The following is an 18,499-nucleotide window of genomic DNA, read 5'->3' on the forward strand; positions in this document are numbered from 1 at the left end:
ATTTTACAGTTGTGATTATGCCAAAAATTTACTCCTTTTAATTCTCATGTTTTTCTGTATGCCACTTCATTTCAGTTTTATAGTTATCCATCAAAAATGTTTGAGTTTATCTTCAGACCTATTAAAACAGTTCAGTTTTTTAGAAACTACTATCTAAACATGTAAATGAAAAGATATAATTCATGATTTCCCCCCAAGTAGTTTCTTTTCTGAGAAGAGAATCTTATGATGGTTTCCCTAGAACACCTTCACTCCAGTCCAACAAAACAGGCATTGACCAACATGGCTGATAATTATATGGGGGTCATAGGCTATTAAAAAAAAAAGGCTATCTCATTTTTTCAGCCACCCCCTCCTGGGCTCATAGCCTATCACCACCTAGGTAAGGCAATACAGACAAAGGCCTGCTCACCCACATAGCACCAAGCTGGATTGGTGCACATGAAGTGTTTCATATTAATATGTAGGTACATAGAGGAATGGTTAGAAAGCAAGATGGGAACTTAACAGACCTCCTCAAGACTGACCCTTATTGTAATGAAATAATTATATTAACTTAGGTGTTATTTTTATAATAAAATATATTTTTGTCTATGAGAACAATCTTTTTTGGGTATCTTGTTAAAGGTCTCTTTATAATAATACCATATTCACTATTGCCATTATGGTTGCAGTTAGTGAAACCATTACATCAAAAATCCCTGTTATGCACATATTTATTACATCTCTTTTATTGCTGGACGTTATTAACAAGTAATTGAGTTTGTGAGTGCAGCTTAAATAAACAATGTTTATAAATTATTGGTAGCTTCTGAAATGAGAACATCTAATTGTATTTTTGTACAGAGCAATCATGGCTGTGTCAGATGTCACAATAAACCATAGTTTATCATGACAAGAACAAGCAATAGCAAGCCTCAAGCTTGCATTCTTCCCCTTACCTAACTCCTTTTTTAGTGTGGCTATGAGGAGATTGGAAGCTTTCACTTCTTTTTTTATTTTAAGCATGGTTTAGCATTACATTACAACCCTAAATTGTGATTAAACTATGGTTTGTTGAAACAATCCATTATTTCAAACAGTCTACCACCCATGATTTGAAGTTCGCTTGTTTCAAACAAACCATGTTAAAATTAACCACAATTCATTTGGTTTGGACAAAATGACAAGCTGCTGTTAAGTTTAAAAAAATGGAAGGAAAAGCTTCTGAAATCCTCTTGGCAGCCACATTGGAGGAAGAGGATAGAGCACATGAGCCCAAAGCTTGCTATAGATCTCAGTCTCATTATGATAAATTGTAATTTATCGTAACATCTGGATGCAGCCATAGTCTAGAGGTTTCTTCTCTTCATTTTAGTAATATTTTAGGTCTGCAATGTACTATAGAAATATTGATATCTGAAGTTCAATTTGTCTCATAAAATACTAGTATCTGAAAGATACACAAGCATACCACAAGATTAACATTGTACTGCAGATAGCCCCAGTATGAAAAGTAAAATGGAAATGATAAACACATGTACAATACTAGAATCTTAATTTCTTCTTTAAAAGTGTTTTGACTTATTTTTAGCAGAACATATGAGCAAGGCCGTATATACATAACAATACTTAGAGGACATAAATCTAAATAATAACATTTTGCAATAACTATTCTGAGTTAAAATTATTCTATCTGTAATGGAACACCTGCTTGCTACTGTTTTGGTTATTCTGTCTTTGATATGTTTACATCTAGTACAAACTACAGAAGTCACACTGTAGTTTTTAAAAGAAGTATTAATAATCTCCTCAAGTATGTTTTTCTATTAAAAGGCGATTTTTTCCTCTTAAATTTTCAGTTTTCCTCTTGAGGTAACAAGCTGCATTCAAAAGTCTCAGGATAACAAATTGTTTTTTCTAATACTTGGTTCATTTCCTCTTAATGCATGGAATTGTGGTTCTGTAAAAAGACATTTGTCACCAATACAGTTACAGTTGCGTATTTTCACTTATTCCTTCTAGTATCTACATGCCAATGGAATTGTTCACCGTGATTTGAAACCAGAAAATCTACTATATGCAACACCAGCTCCAGATGCACCTTTAAAAATAGGTAAATGATATTCTCCTGTACCAGCTATAGTTTGCATGTTGGTGCTCTAGTGCAGCTGCCCCATTAATTTCAATACTTGGGAGAGGATGCACATACTTCTTGGAGCCTGAATAATCACCATCCCTGTATAATCAATTGTCCATATCCAACATGTTATTTTGTGTGACAGTATTTTCTTGTGATTCTCTTGTTCTCCTTTTCCTACACTTCAGTGAATTCTGTTTCCCTACACTTTAGTGCATCAGCACTAATGGATACATTATATTGCCCCACCGTGCATACTACTTTTTTTTTTACTTTTTAGTTAGTGTAGTTCAGTTAAACAAAATCAAATAACAATAGATCAACAAAACTGTCATGGCTAACACAGGTTTTACAAAAAAGAAAAAAATAAGATATAAATGTATGTTCAATTATGTAATAAAAAGAAATATATATAAAAATTGTAGTAGGCACATTGGGGTTCTTAACACATTTGGTTAAAAATACTTTATAGATTACATCAAGAAATAGAATTAGAAAAATATGAAGCTTGTAACATCTATTCAGTGAGTTCCCAAGATCTTATAAGGATTGATATTATAACGAAACATACTATCCCAGTACCTTGCAAATAAGTTCAATTTCTGTATAAAAGAGTCTGATTGTCTTCCTTCACTTGTTCTGACTATAGTAGTAAGTTTTACCATTGACTATATCCCATACTTTGATAATCCATTCATTAATTGTTGGAGTAATTGATTTTTTCCAATTTCTGGTTATAGTCAACATGGCTGATGTTAGAAGGTATATGATCATTACTCTATCATCAGATAGGATAGGAAGATAACCAAAAAGTAAGATTAGAGGATCCATGGGAATATCATACCCAACTATATTTTTTATCTGAATGACAAAAACATTAGAAGAGATTTTGTGATAGGACCATAGAATATGGAGTAATTCTGCATTTTTTAGCTTTGCATCTCCAGCAAACATCCAGTGTGGAATTATAGATATGACTAAGTCTGCAATCCAATACACACCTACCTAGGAGCAAGTCCCATTGAACCTAATGGAGCTTGCTTTTGAGTTGATGTATCTTGGATTGCAGCCTAAGTCTTTTAGGGATCAGATACTATCGAAACATGACTTTGTAGCAATTTTCCTTTACATCAGTTGTAAAATATGGTACATGTCTCCAAATCCCCTTCCATGTTTCTGAAGATAGCTGATAACCCACATCTCTTTCCCATTTCATCTGGTACGCATTAGATCTTAATTCAGTACAAAGGACAATCTTATATATTTTACTTAGCAATTTTGTGGGCTTATGAGTAGATATTATAAGTTCAAATTCTGTTGGATCTCATAAGGTGCCAAATTTATTTTGCAACTTGTATATGATATTTCTAAATTGGAGATAGTAAAAGAAATAATAAGGGGCTCCTTGCATTTCATTAAGAATATTATACAATTTTACTACACCATCTAGATACCAATTCTGAAACTCAATTAAGTCAAGTTTCCCCATAAATCAATATTACCCGGAGCATGACACCCATGCATTTAATCACTATAGATCAAAGCTGTTAATGGGGATAAATTCAGACCTAATTTGGTTCAAAAACTATTTCAAATGGTGAAGATGGCTTTTAATTAGATTTTAAAAGAAACTTATCTGCTCATGTAGTGTACCATAACATATTTTTCAATTCTAGAGAGAATATTTTTTCTTCCAATACTTTTGAGCAATCAGAATCAAACTAGTATGTCATATTTGCAAGGATATTTGCAGCTTGATGATACTTATTGATATCTGGAAGTGCAAGGCCTCCGTTAGCAATACTATTTGATGTGGTTTTAAAATTGGCCCTGCCTTTCTTATTTTTCCAGACAAAAGCGTCAATTAGTTTTTGCCAACTGTTAATGATGTCTGGAGCAACAAGAAGATGAATGTTTAAGAGGAAAAACAAAATTTTTGGCAGGATTATTATCTTAACCAAGGCAATTTTGTCCATCTATGATTTCCTTATTTTAGACGAGTAGTGGATTTCTTTGTTAACTTCTGATAACAATTTTTAATGATTATTCATAACTACTTGGTTAAGATCAGAAGAGATTAAAAAAACACCCAGATATCTTATAGATGTTACTCTATGTGGGATTCCAACCTGATTTTGAACTAGGTATTTTGTTTGCTGGTCCATATAAAATCCCATTCATTCTGATTTAGTATAATTAACTTTGTATCCTGAAACCTTACCAACGTTGTCAAGCAGAGAAAGATTATTTGGAAAAGTTGGTGAGGGTTTTTTAACATTTAAAGTTATATGTGTAAAGAGTAATTCTGAATTCCTTTCCCCACTTTTAAATAATCTCTTTTGAAATGCAGATGGCTTCCGTGAGAGGTTCAATAGATATTGCAAATAAAAGTGGGGAGAGAGGACACTTACCTTGTTCCTCAGCCAGGAGTAAAAAAAACCCTGAAAACTGTTCCCATTAGCCATTATGAAAGCTTTAGGGTCAGAATATGTTAATCTAATCCATGACATAAATTGCCATCTAAGGCCAAGCTTGTCAAGACCACTGTATAAATACTCCATTCCAGATGATCAAATGCTTTTTCTGTGTCTAAAAACAAGATAGCATATGGAGTTATTTCTGTATAACAGTTTCCTGATATTGGTTGAGAGTTTTCTGCTGTTAATAAATCGAGTATGATAATCATTAATGCACGCAGTTATATTTAAATTTAATCTGTTAGCAAAAATTGTTGTCCAAATTTTAAAGTCTTGAAGGAGGGCATACTACTTTCAATTATAAGGGAAAAAATCATTATCTAAGCAATTTAGACTGCAGTGCTATGGTCCCTAGGAAAGTATCTCACATGAGTAACAGTGTTTTCCACTCGCTTAATGACACTTTTGGAATCAGTGAGTTTAGGATAGGATGTATTAATCCACCCAAAATCTTATATGATTTGACTAGTGTTTAATTGTTATATGATCAGTATCTTATATGATTAGAAATTTGATTAGTGTTTTATTGTTACATGATTAGTATAACATTTCCCAAAAGATTATGATGATGATAATTCCTTTCTGATTTATATGTAACAGCTGATTTTGGGCTTTCCAAGATTGTTGCAGATCAAGTGACCATGAAAACAGTCTGTGGAACTCCAGGGTATTGTGGTATGCTCCTTTATTGCTTACAGCATGTTAGATATCTATTTGTATTCAATTACTGTAGATGTTTACAGTTTCTGGTTATAGTATATATATATAATATAAATTGACTACCTTGCAAATTGCATTATCAGAGCAGATTACATACAACACTTATAATAATGTATCTTCATTTTATTTTCAAGCACCAAGTGACAAAATATCAGAATAATCTGTAGCTTCACTTGAGAAAAGTACAGTTAACAGGTATAATGTGGGCCTACCTCTATATGGACAATCTTACCATTAAGCAGAGGAAGGTGGACATGTCAGCTAATTCTGAGTGTCATGAAAGGGCAGCAAATTAACCGTTATTTGATTTTTAAAAATTATTGTAATTTTGCTGCCAGCAAGATGGACAGGTGTTTGTGGTACTTTCTGCCTCAGGTGCCAAAATAAATTGACTAGCCTTGAGTAGTATGTGCCTTGATTGAAGGGATGCCATTTGCTGCTTTGTCTCAGGCAGAGCTTGGAAGATTACTTTTAAAAAGTAATAAATTACAGTTACAGTTACATGGCCCCCAAAAGGTAGTAATTACATTACAATTACAATAGCTCTGAAAGTAACTGATTACTTTACTTTTACTCAAAAGTAATTGCTACGATTACATGTTAGTTACTTTTTTTAAAAAAAATTGCCTACAAAGTGGTGGCCTTGGCTGCTGCACATCTAAGTAGCCTAAAACAACATTAAAAATAAGCACACACACACAGAGGATAGTAGATTTTTTTATCCATAAGATTAACAGAATGGCATAACACCCCACCCCCAGCAATGATGATACCCCAAAACACATATTTTTGTGTATATATATTGCCTCCAGCTCTTTTTTCCTTCCACTCCTGTCAATTTTTAAACAATTGTTTTCTCCACCCTGTCTCGCTCTCCACCTCCTCCCTTGTCACCTCCTAAGCACCCATAGAGCATGAAGGAAGAACAACGCTGCACAGAAGCCCAATTTGAAGCACATGATTTTTATTTACAAAACAGAGGAGCAGAAGACTTCCCCTGCTCCCCCCCCAAGTAATGCACAAAAGTAATGCTGGAAACATTACAATTACTCCTCAAAAGTAATGAAGTTACTACTTGTCTATTACCAGCAAAATGTAATGAAGTTACCCACTTGTTACTCAAAAAAGTAATAAATTACAAGTAATTCATTACTTGTGACTAGTTACTTCCAAGCTCTGGTCTCAGGCAGCAAAATGTCTTGTGCCAGCCCTATCTCTATCTGCAGATGGAGAGAGATGTTCATAGATGGAGGCCTACCCAGTATGGCACTGGGAAGCTCCACTTCCATTGCTATACCACTGGTGGTATTCTATAGGCAATGGGCCCAAAAACAAAAGTGCTCTGGGAAGGTATCGAAAGAGCTTTGAAACTACTAGATCTAAAGCCTCCTTGTTCTTCTGATACACCCCCCCCCAAAAAAGCTGGCAAATGTACACCAGCCCTGAAGTTAGCTATTTTCCCTCCAATTAGGGTCAATGGGAGGGGAAATTAAAAAGGCCAAATTGGGGAGGAAGTTTCCAGAAAATCCAACCACAACCACCTTCTGCCTTGGCCACTGCAAGCTTAGAAAGTTTTTCCACCATGAAATCATCCCCCTCTACAGACAATCTTAAGGTTGCTCTGTAACTATTTTAAGTGTTTAGCAAGAGTTCAGATTAGATTACTTTGCATTTATAAACCTTTATGTTTCAACACATACCAGCAGGGCCAGCTCCAGGCATGCGGGGGCCCTTGGGCATCAGCTTGCCCTGGCCCCCCGGTGGGTGGGTGTGCACGTGCGTACGTGTGCACAGCCCCCCCATGCAGCCCCCTACCTGTCTAGTCTTTACCATAGCCCTTAATGAAGATGGCGGCCGTGGTTTCCCTAAGGGGAATGAAGCCTCCTTCGCCATCTTTGTTGATGGCACACATGCGTGCTACGCGTGCACATCTCTGCCATCAACTAAGATGGCGGCAGCAGCTTCAGTACCTTAGGGAAGCTGCAGCCACCATCTTCATTAAGGGCAATGCTAAAAAGCCGGCTGACAGGTAAGGGGGGGCATGGGGGCGTGCGGATCACGGAACGGGAGTGGAGGGCCCCTCAGGGGCTCCTGTAGCTCCAGGGCCCTCGGGCCAGTGCCCAACCTGGCCGCCCTTTAGAACTGGCCCTGCATACCAGCCATGGGCTTTTACTGTTTTTAATTTATTAATTAAAAATTAAACAGAGCAACAAAAATAATGTTCAGACAAAAACAAGATGCCAAACTAGAAAGATGTGGATCAACCACATGCAGTGAGAAATTGGGTTGTTAGCTATTCATGAGAAATTAAGTTCTGAGAATAATGATGCATTTTATTTATTTATTAAAGTTACATCCCACCCTACCTACCAGAAGGAGCTGAGGGTGACAAACAAAAACACTAAAGGCATTTTAACACACACACACACACACACTGGGATAAGGTCTCTACTTACAAGGCTTGTTGAAAGAGGAAGCCAAAAAGATAACAGAGATGGTGCCTGTCTAATATTTAAGGGGAGGAATTCCAAAGCCACAGCACTAAAGGTCCGCTTCCTATGCTGTGTGGAATGGACCTCCTGATAAGATGGTATCTGCAGGAGGCCTTCACCTGCAGAGCACAGTGATCGACTGAGTATATAAGGGATAAGATGATATTTCATGTATCCTGGTTCCAAGCTGAGTAGGGCTTTGTACACCAAAACTATAACCTTGAACTTGGCCCGGTAGCTAATTGACAGCCAGTGCAATTCTTTCAGCAGCAGGGTTACATGTTGGCAATACCCTCCCACAGTGAGCAGTTGCACCACCACTGGATGAGAGCCAATAAACTGAGTCTGAATCCTAGCAAGACATAGGTGCTGTGGGTTGTTGGTTCCCGACTTCGGATAATTGGTCAGGTGCCTGCTTTGGATCGGGTTGTACTCCCTCTGAAAGAGCAGGTTCATAGTCTGTGGGTGCTCCTAGATCCATCTTTGTCACTAGAGGCCCAGGTGACCTCAGTGGCTAGGAGATGTTACAGAGAAACAGAGCTGGGTATCATCAGTGTGTTGCTGACACCTCACCTCAAATCTCCTGATGACCACTCCCAAGGGATTCATATAGCTGTTAAACAACATTGGGCACAAGATGGTGCACTGTGGTGCCCCATAGTACAACTTCCAGTCAATCACCCAATGCTATTATCTGAAAATGACCCTGGAGATAGGATCGGAGCCACTGAAAAACAGTGCCACCGATATCCATCTCACCAAATTGGCTCAGAAGGATACCATAGTCAATGGTATCAAAAGCTGCTGAGAGATCAAGTAGGAATAACAGGATCACACTCCCCCTGTCCTCCCATTAAAGGTCATCCATCAGGGCGACCATGGCCAATTCAGCCCCATAACCAGGCCTGAACCCAGATTAGGTCAAGATAATCTGTTTCATACAAGAGTACTTGCAAGTGCTGCACCACAACCCTCTCAATCACCTTCCCTAAATAGGGAGCATTTGCGACTGGGCAGTAATTGTCACAAACCAATAGGTTTGTGGGCTTTTTCAGGAGTGAAGAAGGAGTGTTCACTGCCTCTTTCAGGGCAGCTGGAACTACTCCCCCTCACAAAGGTGTGTTGACTGCACCCTGGATCCTCTTAGTCAGACCTCCTCAGCAAGCTTTAATAAGCCAAGAAGGGCAAGGGTTGAGAGGACATGTTGCTGGTCGTATTGTCACAAGCAGCTTGTCCATGTCATCAGGCTGGATCAACTGAAACTGATCCCAAGAAGGTGCGGCAGACGTTGCACTTGACACCTCACTGGGGATTACAGTATATGTAGACTGGGCATCAAGATTGCTATGGAGGTGAGCAACTTTATCCTCAAAGTGCCTTGCAAACAATTCACAGTGGGCTTCCGTAACAAGACAAGCCAACTATAAAATGAAAATAATAGATTATAATTTTTGTATACGTTATGTATAGCAGTCTAAGATCTGACATCTCATATAATGCACTGATAAAAACATGCAGAGAATACAAATTCACTTTTCAAATCTGAAAGGACATTAAGAATTATAAATAATTAAAGGTGCAATCCTATCCATCCCTGCTCAAAAGTAAGCTCCACTGAGTTCAAGTAAGAATGAGTAAGACTGAAACACAGGAAACTTTTGAAATCCACACTTCTTCAAATTTTGTAATGCAGTTCTCCAGACAGTAAAATATACATATATACTCTGGGATAAAGGAAGCATAAAAATTAATGTATTGTTGAAAATAACATACAAAAATGCATTATATTAGGGAAAATTGCTTTGCAGAAATATATATCTTAGGCAGAATAGCACATAAACATGTATATTATGAGAAACTCACGCTAAAATGCTGATGAAATTTCATGTCCTTTTTTAAAAACAAATTGCAAACTGATGTGGAAATGTGGAGAACTGAACCTAAGAATGGAAAAATGAGAAACTGAGAGAAGGCAAAACTGACACATTTGTCTAGCCCTCATTGAAGTCAGAGGTATTTTTCTCTGTCCCTTTCCTCAGACCTGAAACTGGAAATACTGAAGATGCCCCCACACTAGCCCTTTTGGAGGGTTGCTGTTGTTTGTTTACTCATTTTTATGGAGCCTCCGGATTATGTGATTTCCAGATAACTGACATCCAGTGTTTTAACATTTTCTCTTTGAAGGTTCAGCCCTATTTCTTTTTGGTTCCTGTATTTCACTATTTTGATAAGAAAAGAAAATTAAAGAAAGTAAATGCTCATAACTCTTCCAGGAATAGAAACTGACAAGGGGACAGTTCAGAGAAAGGCAATTCTAGGGTCAGGACAATAAGGTGCAATAAAACAGACTGAACTTGCATGCAACAAACTTTTATTTGAAATTGCCAATGATTTTTGCTGAATGAAATTTCACTTGTGAGTAGACATTACAGGAGAATGTTGGCCATGGGAAAGGGCATTGCTAGCTAATGCAGCACTGTATTAAATGCAGTATGGTACATCAGTTTTAAATTCCACTGCTAGCTGATTGGAGAAAAGGGTTGCCTCGGCATCACTAAAGGAATCTATTACGGATGCACTCGCAATGGACTTGAAAGCAAGTGTGTGTGTATGTGAATGTATATGTGTGTGGAGGAGGGGAGAACAGGCTGGATAGAAACCTGGATAGGTTCTAGTAAACAGGAGCCAAGGAAATGGAAATTGAGGCACATCTTGCTGAATTACATAGAAAAGGAGATTAAGGCAAGGGGTTGGGTGAAGGAGGAGTCTGAGGAAGGGGACAGAGGAGTTGGCTGTTAGATGCAAGAGTTAAGGGACAGAGAGGTGGCACACCCAAGGTCCAATAGCATTGCTTTCTATTTATGTTATCAATATAAAGGAATGGGCAGACACATTGAATGCCAATCCAGGCCATTTCACAGAGGGGAGGGGATAAGGTTTGCTCAGTTCCATTTCCAGGTGAAATTCTTCAAAATCTGCCCAGAAACTGCCTTAAAACACATAATTTAAAACAATTTATGAGATGGTCTAAGTGTTTCACATTGCCCTCTTTACCCTCCTCCCACAAGTTTTGCTTTAAAACTATTTATTCAAATGGCACACAACCTGAGTGGCTATCACACAGGACTTATTGCCACCATGAGCCTTGAAAGAACATAGAGAAAGTCTCCCTGGGAGCGATGGGGCTGGGTGACATTCTTTCTATTTATTTGTAGAACTATGCTTTTCCTTACCTCGATCTCTGAGTATAGACTATACATGTTGGTGGCTGTTCTACTTCAAAGTTATTTCTTTCTACATTAAACTTCGTTGTATTGACAAGATTTTTATCATCTGCAGCACCAGAAATACTACGAGGATGTGCCTATGGCCCAGAAGTGGACATGTGGTCCTTGGGAATAATCACCTACATCCTGTGAGTTTAGATGAAATTCTTCTATTAGTTCATTTTCTAGGCACCTGTTTTTATGTTCTGAAATGTGTTTGAAGGCTGGTTCAAATCATACATTTTAAAATATGTGCTACCCCTCATTTGTTGAAAAATGGAGTTTCTCGTTCTAGCTACTAATTTTTAACAGTAGCCAATGCTTAATAGCCATTGATACGTGATTGGAAATGATTACTTTCTTACCCTGTTCGAGAGTTCATTGGAATTTAAAATTTTGCTGCAATTTATGCACACTTTACATGGCAGAAAGCCTTATTAAACCCAGTAGGACTTATCTCCAAGTAAACTTGCCCTGGATTGCACTGCTCATTGTTGTTGTTGTTTGAAATTATATCCTACCCCTTCCTCCCGAAGGAGCCCAGGGCAGCAAACATAAACAAAATAATTTAACAAGAAAAAGAAAACCATACTAAAAACAGATAAAAACATTCCAAAACATAATTACAATTAAAAAATATTCTAAAACACAGTTAAAATATTCTAAAGTACAGTTAAAAACAATCTTTTATCAGTGTTTTTTGGGTTGCCAGGAACAGTCCCCTTCAGCCATCAGATGCCTCAGTAAACAGGAATGTTTTCAAATTTCTCCTGAAAGTTAATAGTCACAGGAGCAGATGAACCCCACTGGGGAAGGTATTCCACAAACAGGGAGCCACCACTTAAAAGGCCCTGTCACGGATCAGTACCAGCTGGGAAGTGCTTGGTGGTGGCATCACCACCAAGGCCTCACCTGCAGATCATAGGGTCCAAAATGGTTGATACTGGGGAAGGCGCTGTTGTAGACACTTGGGTTCCAAGCTGTTTACGACTTTATATGCTAGTACTAACACCTCGAATTGTGCTCACTGGTAGCCCACTGATATCCATATCCAGCTTTCTTAACCACTACCCTGCTGCCCTTTAGCCAATACAAGTAGCGCAGAAAGGGTGGCCTAAAAGATTGTCATCACTTTAGGTGTTGTCCCTTCTATGCAGGGGTGTAGTCATCCAGGGTCTCAGGGGGTCTTAGACCCCTTACTTTTTGGGGAGCCAGGTCCTAGCATGGTTCCCATGTCTCCAACATCCTATAAGCCAATCAGCATGAAAGGGGAGTGTGTTAGCTACTGAGAAGAGTCTCCTAACATGCTTCCTTATCCTTTCCTGCTGATTGGAGCCCATCGGAGTGAAAGGAGGTAAGTTAGCCACTGAGAAGACTCTTCTCAGTAGCTAACACTTTTCCCTTTTCATGCTTATTGGCTCCTAGGAATGTCTGTTGTTGTGGGAGAAGGCATTGATAAGGTTCTCATTCTCAAACCATCAGCCAAAAAGGAAAAAAAAGATGGGAGGGGGCTTGGCTGTGACTATCATGAAGGGATCCTGCACTTCTGAATTTGCACTACACTAGTGCTTCTTTGACAGAATGAGGTGAGGAATCCAGTTTGGCTCATGTTTGGGAGAGAATATGAGTAAGTTTCTAGAGCCCTCCTGTTGTGAGAAAAGGGAGCCGATTGAGAGGAACACCCTCAGGAAGAGCTGGGGGTTAGCTGAGGAAAGAGGCGGATGGCTGGTCATAAGAGTTATTTTTTTTTTGGAATCTCCTTTTATCTCCTTTCCCTCCTCTGCTGCTCTCCTTTCACTTTTCTTTCTTTCTTTCTTTCTTTCTTTCTTTCTTTCTTTCTTTCTTTCTTTCTTTCTTTCTTTCTTTCTTTCTTTCTTTCTTTCTTTCTTTCTTTTCCACTGGGTTCTCCTCTGCTTTCCTTCTCCTTCAGACCTTCCTGCCTTCTGTTCTCCGCACACGCAGGTTCCCACTCCCTTTGCCCGGGACCTGCCTCAGACATGTCAGCTACTTCCCTTTCTCCAGCTGACTGCTGCATCTTGAGGCTGCTTCCCCTACATTGTTCCACTGCTGTGCTTCTGCCTTGCCTGGCTCAATTCTCAGTCAGGCCAAGAAAGTGGCAGTGCAGAGACTGGTGCCGCCCAACATCTGTATCTTGGTAAAACTGCACTTTAACATCTGGAGTTGTAGTTTTATGCTGTTGTAGAGAGTGTTCAGTTTGTGCTCTGGATCAGGTTTTAGTATGTGCCTCGGAAATCTTGGTGATAGCAATTGGGAGAAAGGAAGAATACCCTAACTGAAGTTACAATGGGTAGGGTGTGAAGGACCCTTCATCAACATAGGCTGATGCACTAGCTGCAGCCCCTCATGGATGGAAATAGCTTGTATACAATTGTCCATGTTCTGGTAACATCTAATTTGGACAACTACAGTTAGTTGTACATGGTGCTACCTATGAAGACTGACTAGAAATGTCAATTGGTACAAAATACAGAAGCTAGACTACTGACTGGAACTGAGTATAGGGAACACATCACATCTACATTAGACTCCAATTTGTTCCTGAGCACAATTCAGAGTGTTGATGTTAACCTTTAAAGTGCTAAACAGCTTGGGTCACAGGTACCGAAAAGAATGCCTTCTTCTACATGAGCCTATCTGTGTATGAGCAGTTCCTGAGACGCCCTTCTCTGGTTCCCACCATATCAATTGTTAGTTGGTTGGTGGCCACAGAAAGGGCCTTTCTGATGGTGGCACCCCAGCGTGGAATTCTTTTCTCTGGGATGTTTGCCTGGTGACTGTGACATTTTTTTTCAATGCCAGTTGTAAACCATTTTTAAAATAAAAATAAAATAAACCCAGGCCTTTTAGCATTTTTATATTTTGGTCCTATCCAACCTTTTGCATACTGTGTTAGGAGCAGAGGAAGTTGCCTTATACCAGATCAGACTATTGGTCCATCCGGCTTAGTATTGTCTACACTGAGTGGCAATAGTTTCAGTCAGGAAATATTCCTAGCCATACCTGGACATGCTGGGAATTGGATCTGGGATCTTCTGCATGCCAAATAGAGCTACAGCCCTTTTCAAAGGTGTATCTAGACATATTTTCCAGATTTCTTCCATTCCAATGGCTTTGCATATTCTTGCAGAACACAAGTAAATTGCATCAAATTCTATCCTCCTAGAACAGCATGGTATTTGTTTCCAGGATTATAAATTCTGAAAGGTGAAGGTACAATGCTTCATATTGTAAACTCATCTATACCATATATATAATGAACAGCCTTTATTATTATATCATACCCAAGATGTTGCTTTTGTTGTTGTTATGTGCCTTCAAGTCTATTACGACTTATGGCAAACCTATGAATCAGTGACTTCCAAGAGCATCTGTCATGAACCACCCTGTTCAGATCTTGTAAGTTCAGGTCTGTGGCTTCCTTTATGGAATCACTTCATCTCTTGTTTGGCCTTCCTTTTTTTTCTACTCCCTTCTGTTTTTCCCCAGCATTATTGTCTTTTCTAGTGAATCATGTCTTCTCATGATGTGTCCAAAGTATGATAACCTCAGTTTCATCATTTTAGCTTCTAGTGACAGTTCTGGTTTAATTTGTTCTAACACCCAATTATTTGTCTTTTTTGCAGTCCATGGTATGCACAAAGCTCTCCTCCAACAACACATTTCAAATGAGTTGGTTTTTCTCTTATCCACCTTTTTCACTGTCCAACTTTCACATCCATACCTAGAGATCAGGAATACCATGGTCTGAATGATCCTGACTTTAGTGTTCAGTGATACATCTTTGCATTTGAGGACCTTTTCTAGTTCTTTCATAGCTGCCCTCCCAGTCCTAGCCTTCTTCTGATTTCTTGACTATGGTCTCCATTTTGGTTAATGACTGTGCCAAGGTATTGATAATCCTTGACAAGTTCAATGTCCTCCTTGTCAACTTTAAAGTTACATAAATCTTCTGTTGTCATTACTTTAGTCTTTTTGACGTTCATCTGTAGTCCTTCTTTTGTGCTTTCCTCTTTAACTATATCAGATGCTGTGGCATCCCCATTTCTTTTAAAGCATTCCATAATTTTTCATGATCTGCACAGTCAAAGGCTTTGCTATAATCTATAAAGCACAGGGTGATTTCCTTCTGAAATTCCTTGGTCTGTTCCATTATCCAACATATGTTTGCGATATGATCTCTGGTGCCTGTTCCCTTTCTAAATCCAGCTTGGACATCTGGCATTTCTCGCTCCATATACGGTAAGAGCCTTTGTTGTAGAATCTTGAGCGTTACTTTAGTTGCATGGGATATTAAGGCAATAGTTCAATAATTACTGCATTCCCTGGGATCCCTTTTCTTTGGAATTGGGATATATATTGAACACTTCCAGTCTGTGGGCCATTGTTTAGTTTTCCATATATCTTGACAAAAAAATTTCAAAATGTGGACAGATTCAGTCTCAGTAGCTTCTAGCAACTCTATTGGTATGCCATCTGTTCCTGGTGATTTGTTTCTTCCAAGTATTTTAAGAGCAGCTTTCACCTCACTTTCACCTCACCTGGTTTTCTTCCCTCCGTTTGTTTTTAACATATGTTAAAACAGAGCTGTCTCCCTCTGTTTGGGGACGCGCGGCTGCAGCTTCCTGTAGCAGCGGCGGCTGCTTCTCCTTTGTTTGGGGGATCCGCAGCTGCAGCCCTCCCCCAAGCCTCTTTGTTTTGGCGCAGGGTAGCTTGAGGCTGCGGCTCCCTCGTCAGCCTTCCTCCCGTCGCTGCAATACCAGGGCAGCATTTTTGCCTTTCCAGCTAGGAGCCTGCGGCTGTGGCTCCTTTCTCTGTTGTGGCTGCTTCCCCTGGCCTCCGTCTTCAGAGGCAGCGGCGATTTTTGCTCCCCCCGCGCCGCCACATTCTCTTCAGTGGTGTGTAACCAAGTTGAGGTCGTTTCTCCGCCCCAAACGGCAGCAGTTCCTCCTAGCTGCCTGTTAACCCTTGCAGGGCCCTAATCTAGGCTGCCCGGATATCTCCTCTCCTGGCCACCATTTTTATCCTAGTTTTGCTTTTGTTTTTTCGTTTTCTCCTCATTTTTCTCATTTGGAAATTTGCAAAGGCTTAGCTTTTTTGGTGTTAATAGAAAATAGCCTCTTGCTTTTTAGCCACTGATGTGTGCTTTACACAACAATATTGCAACCCTTGAGACCTGCATAGGGTTATAGCGATACCACGCCTTCCCCATTGTGTGTGTGCACTTTGTGTACACATTGTGTGTGTACTTATGTGCACCCTATTTTGTGTTGTGTAGCTCTAGATTTCCAATATATGCCCACGTTCCATAGTACTTGAATGCCCACGAACGAAGAGAATAAAGACGGACAACAAGCAAGTCGTGTAAAGTATGGATCTTTACTGATCCCTTAGGCAAAGTAATTCAATGATACAGTTCTAGTCCACTTACTAACACCCCCCACACCTTGCGGTTTCTTTCCCAAGGCTTTATACACAGGGTTTGCTCTGTGCCAGCTGCACCCTCTCCTTCGTGCTGTCCTTGAGCTGCTGCACACATTAACCCTTTACAGTCTTTCTGGAAATTTTCTAAACACTACATTGTACAGAAGCCTACAGTTCCCACCTTTCCATAAAGACAGTTATACATGCGTTTTACAATTAATGCATTTGATTTGGTTTCATACAGGTGAAAAACACACTTCCTTCTGTAAGGTGCTGCTCATCCTCATCCTTTTCTGGTGTCCCTTTGACTCCCTTTCTGGTTTGAGCTTGTAGCGCATTAATACGAAAACTTTCTGGTGGTTTCCCCAAGTTTGCCCTTTCAGATCTCCTAAGTGTTATTTCAGGTTGTGTATCTGGTGTGCTACTCGCGTTAGGGCTTGCAAGGGTTTGTTCCTCTTCCTCTTGCTTTATTCCTGTCTCTATTTCATTTTCGGTATTTTCGCTATAAGAGTGTCCTAGATCAACATACACAGTCTCATCCCATTCTTGTTCCTGAGCTTTGACACTTCTACTAAGCACAACCCTTCTTTGCTTTGGTATCCAGATCTGATAATATGCATTCTGGAACCCTAGCATATATCCTTTCTCTGCTCTTTGGGCTAGTTTCCCATTCCTTTTACCCTTGGGAATGTGCACCCAACACTTGGCTCCAAACCTCACAATATGTTGTAGTCTGGGTTTCCTTCCATGAAGCCGTTCATATGGTGACATGTTTATTACTCTATGGAATAGCCTATTTTGTATGTGATTTGCGTATAACACACACTCTCTCCAAAATGCGTTTTGTAGATCAGAGTCTCTCAACATGGCTCTCATGACATCCTGCAGAGTCCTATTTTTTCCCTCTGCTATTCCGTTTTGAAACAGAGAAAATGGGGCCGTCAACGCATGTTCTATCCCTTTCTGTAACAGATACTGCTCAAATGATTTGCTGGTGAATTCCCCACCTTGGTCTGATCGGATTTGACGGATGTGTGTGCCATGTTGCACTTCAATTTTCTTTATAAACTGTTTCAATTTCCCTTCTGCTTCATCTTTAGATGCCAACAAATATATAGTACAAAACCTGGTGTAATCATCTACTATTACTAGATAATATTTGGCTCCACCCTGTGACCTTTGAAATGGTCCAGCTAGGTCAACATGTATGGTTTGATATGGTCCGGTTGTGTCACTCTTAGCCTCTCTATGTATGGGAGCTACTGTGGCCTTAGTTTGATTGCATATTTCACAATCTATATGCTTGTTGCACTCCTTGAACTTTATATCCTCATTATTCTCTGGTGTCTTTCTGATTATGCTGAAATAAGCATGTCCTAGTTTTCTATGCCACAGGTGAATGCACCTATCATGAGGTTTCTCGTTTGCAATCATTGTTATACGTTCTGTCGGGCTCTGTATTACATAAAACAGTGAATTCTTTAGCTTTCCTTGTAAACAAACTCTGTTTCCTTTTCTTATCTTACACATTCCGTGACCAAACATTACTTCATAACCCATGGAATTCAATTTCGTGACAGATAAGATATTACTTTCCAATCCGGGTACATATAATACATCAGTCATTACAGTATTAAGTACATTCAGTCTTACAGTTCCCCTTCCCAGTACCTGTCTGTGCGTACCATCAGCTAGTACCACATCCTCTTTCGTGGGAATCATAGTTTTGAACAATGTTTCGTCTGTAAGCATACTATGAGTAGCCCCTGAGTCAACTATCCACTCAATAATGTCTCTGTTGCTGCAGCTTTTGGCTTTACTGTTGTCGACACTTACTAGCTGCACTTGTGATAACTTCCTTCCTCGTCCTTTTCGTCTTGGTTCACAGTCCTTTTGTAGATGTGTATGTGAACCACAGATATAACAGGCCTTAATTCCGAAAATCCTTGTACTTGTATCAGTTCTTTCAATTCTTCTTTCTCT

The 18,499-nt window shown here is 39.4% G+C and overlaps 1 protein-coding gene across 1 annotated transcript in view; it reads left to right on the forward strand.

Annotated features, from left to right (window-relative positions):
• CAMK4 (calcium/calmodulin dependent protein kinase IV) overlaps positions 1–18,499 on the forward strand; it is a 189,727-nt gene that overhangs the window by 153,351 nt on the left and 17,877 nt on the right. Inside the window, exons 6-8 of the mRNA XM_061623869.1 lie at positions 2,005–2,095; positions 5,197–5,271; positions 11,148–11,223. Coding sequence (XP_061479853.1) covers positions 2,005–2,095; positions 5,197–5,271; positions 11,148–11,223 — 242 coding nt within the window. The remainder of the gene's footprint in view (positions 1–2,004; positions 2,096–5,196; positions 5,272–11,147; positions 11,224–18,499) is intronic.

The sequence above is a fragment of the Rhineura floridana genome, chromosome 1, assembly GCF_030035675.1.
Source record: "Rhineura floridana isolate rRhiFlo1 chromosome 1, rRhiFlo1.hap2, whole genome shotgun sequence".
In the NCBI taxonomy this organism is placed as follows: Eukaryota; Metazoa; Chordata; class Lepidosauria; order Squamata; family Rhineuridae; genus Rhineura; species Rhineura floridana.